Below are 1950 nucleotides of genomic sequence, written 5' to 3'. Positions count from 1 at the left end.
AAATGACGCCTAAATATGTTTTGAAAAGTTATTTTTTTAGAAGTTAGTTTAATCATTCAAAGAAAACATATTAGCATATATAAATATAATTTAAGTAAGCTAATTAACATTACAAATAATTAAATTTTATTTATACAAATAATGAACATATTGCATCCAATGGGTGCACATATAAGATACAATTCGACCAAAATTAAACAAACAAAAAACTAAGGCAATGAACATTCACAGGCGATCCCATAAGAGAGAACGCATAGCCTTCTTTTCAGAAACGCAGTTTTACAGCACCATTAACCAAACAATGTCATATGCACACATATCAACAAATCCTCACAAGACCTCGCAGATCGAACGGCTTCTTCGAATATGTACAGATGGACCTTTAGCCAGAATTCTTGCGCGTTCAAAAGTTGAGCAAACTTGCGTATAATGGCGACCACTGGTCAAGCCACGGACTCCGTAGCTGGCTCAGGAAAGAGTCCTGCACCAAGTCGAAGCTCATGTGGTTGGGAACTTGAAGCGCCGGCAGGCTCGGCAGCTGCCGGACCGCCGGGGTTTTCGACGCCGGGCTTGCTGGTGGACGCATGACTGACGGCTCTGGTTGAAGAGCCGACCATTCGATATCCGCCGACGATTCGAGCAGAGGCATAATCGGCGGTTGGGTTTCGGCCGAAGACACCTCAGCCACCTCTTTATTAAACTCAAATGGCGGCAACTCGAACTCCACCTTCATATCCATGATCACTTCATTATTGTCAAATGAAATCTTCTGCAAGTTCTCTTGGTCAGACGAGGTCGCCGATACTGTGCATCCCTGCGAGGCTCTGCTTGCCTCCATTGCCGCTCGCTGTTCCAGCTCCTTCTGCGACGTAGCCTTTCGATAAATCTTGCATAGAACAATATCTTCCTGTTCACAAAATCAAAATTTGTTATTTTTAAAATAAATAATTTTCTCTCATTAATTATTTTAAAATTACAATAAGTATAGAATAATATAGAATTTTGTTCATACCTTAGGAGGCTGAGGAACGGACAAAGAGGTTGGGAATGGGAGGACATCAGGGAGCCGGTACTCATTCATGACCCAATCCGTCTTGTTGCCGTGAGGAGCGCGGCCGCGGTAAAAAACCAGAGTTTTCTTGAGGCCAATGAGACGCCGGGGATTGGCAGCACTACGAATGGGCCGGTCTGAGCCGGTGGCCTTCCAGAAGCCACGCTCCGTTGTACGATTAGGCCGCCCACCGTTCGCCTGCCGCCGGTCTCTCGGCACAAAAAAATACCACTCTCTCTCCCCCATCTTCGCCAGAGCTGCAAATCCAATGACCAAACCGCAACCATAAGATAAGAACATATATATCTATCTATAGAACTTATAAAGAAGTGTTAAAGACATACCAGGGAGGTCCCAAGGATCATATAAATAGAGATTAAGAGTTCCAATAATGTCAAAGTTTAGCTTCTTTCCGGCAGTGGCTCGCCGGAGATAAAACTCAAGCAACTCCTCCTCCGTCGGATGGAACCTAAATCCCGGCAAGTCCAGCTCAGATCCGTTCTTTTCCATGACCTTAATTTCTTCTTTTCTCCTCTTTTCGTTCGTTATTAGCTCAAAAGAAAGAGCTAATAGTCTTCTTGAGGAAGGCTGAAGGCGTTACAAGTTGCTTGGAATCCTTGCGGCGAATTGCTCTATATATGAAGACAGAAGTGTCCTGATGAGGTGAAACACCGCTTGCGACGACCTTGAAGGTGGGGCCGATCGAGTATGACGTGGGAATCAGAAAAGGCCTGGGCGACTGGGCTCGCCTGGTTGCTTGCTCGTTTCGACGGTTCCCACCTCGGTTCCTTGTTATGCAACACAGGTTTTCCACCATGGAAGGAGTCCACATGGAGGCGATTTAAAAATGGAATTTGATGGACATTACAGGCAAAAATCTTTAAGAAATCTTGGAAAGG

At 44.8% G+C, this 1950-nt stretch overlaps 1 protein-coding gene across 1 annotated transcript; it reads right to left on the bottom strand.

Annotated features, from left to right (window-relative positions):
• Positions 1-257: 257 nt before the first annotated feature.
• LOC110098556 (NAC domain-containing protein 22) lies at positions 258-1624 on the bottom strand. Its single transcript, XM_020825418.2, has 3 exons — positions 1396-1624; positions 1013-1308; positions 258-907 (listed from the first exon to the last, which is right to left on the bottom strand). Exons 1-3 carry the CDS (start codon positions 1559-1561, stop codon positions 404-406), a joined length of 966 nt encoding a protein of 321 aa, XP_020681077.1. The 5' UTR covers positions 1562-1624; the 3' UTR covers positions 258-403.
• Positions 1625-1950: the final 326 nt, after the last annotated feature.

This window comes from Dendrobium catenatum, unplaced genomic scaffold (genome assembly GCF_001605985.2).
Source record: "Dendrobium catenatum unplaced genomic scaffold, ASM160598v2 original_scaffold_268208, whole genome shotgun sequence".
Taxonomy (NCBI): domain Eukaryota; kingdom Viridiplantae; phylum Streptophyta; class Magnoliopsida; order Asparagales; family Orchidaceae; genus Dendrobium; species Dendrobium catenatum.
This window is presented reverse-complemented; position numbering and strand designations above follow the sequence as displayed.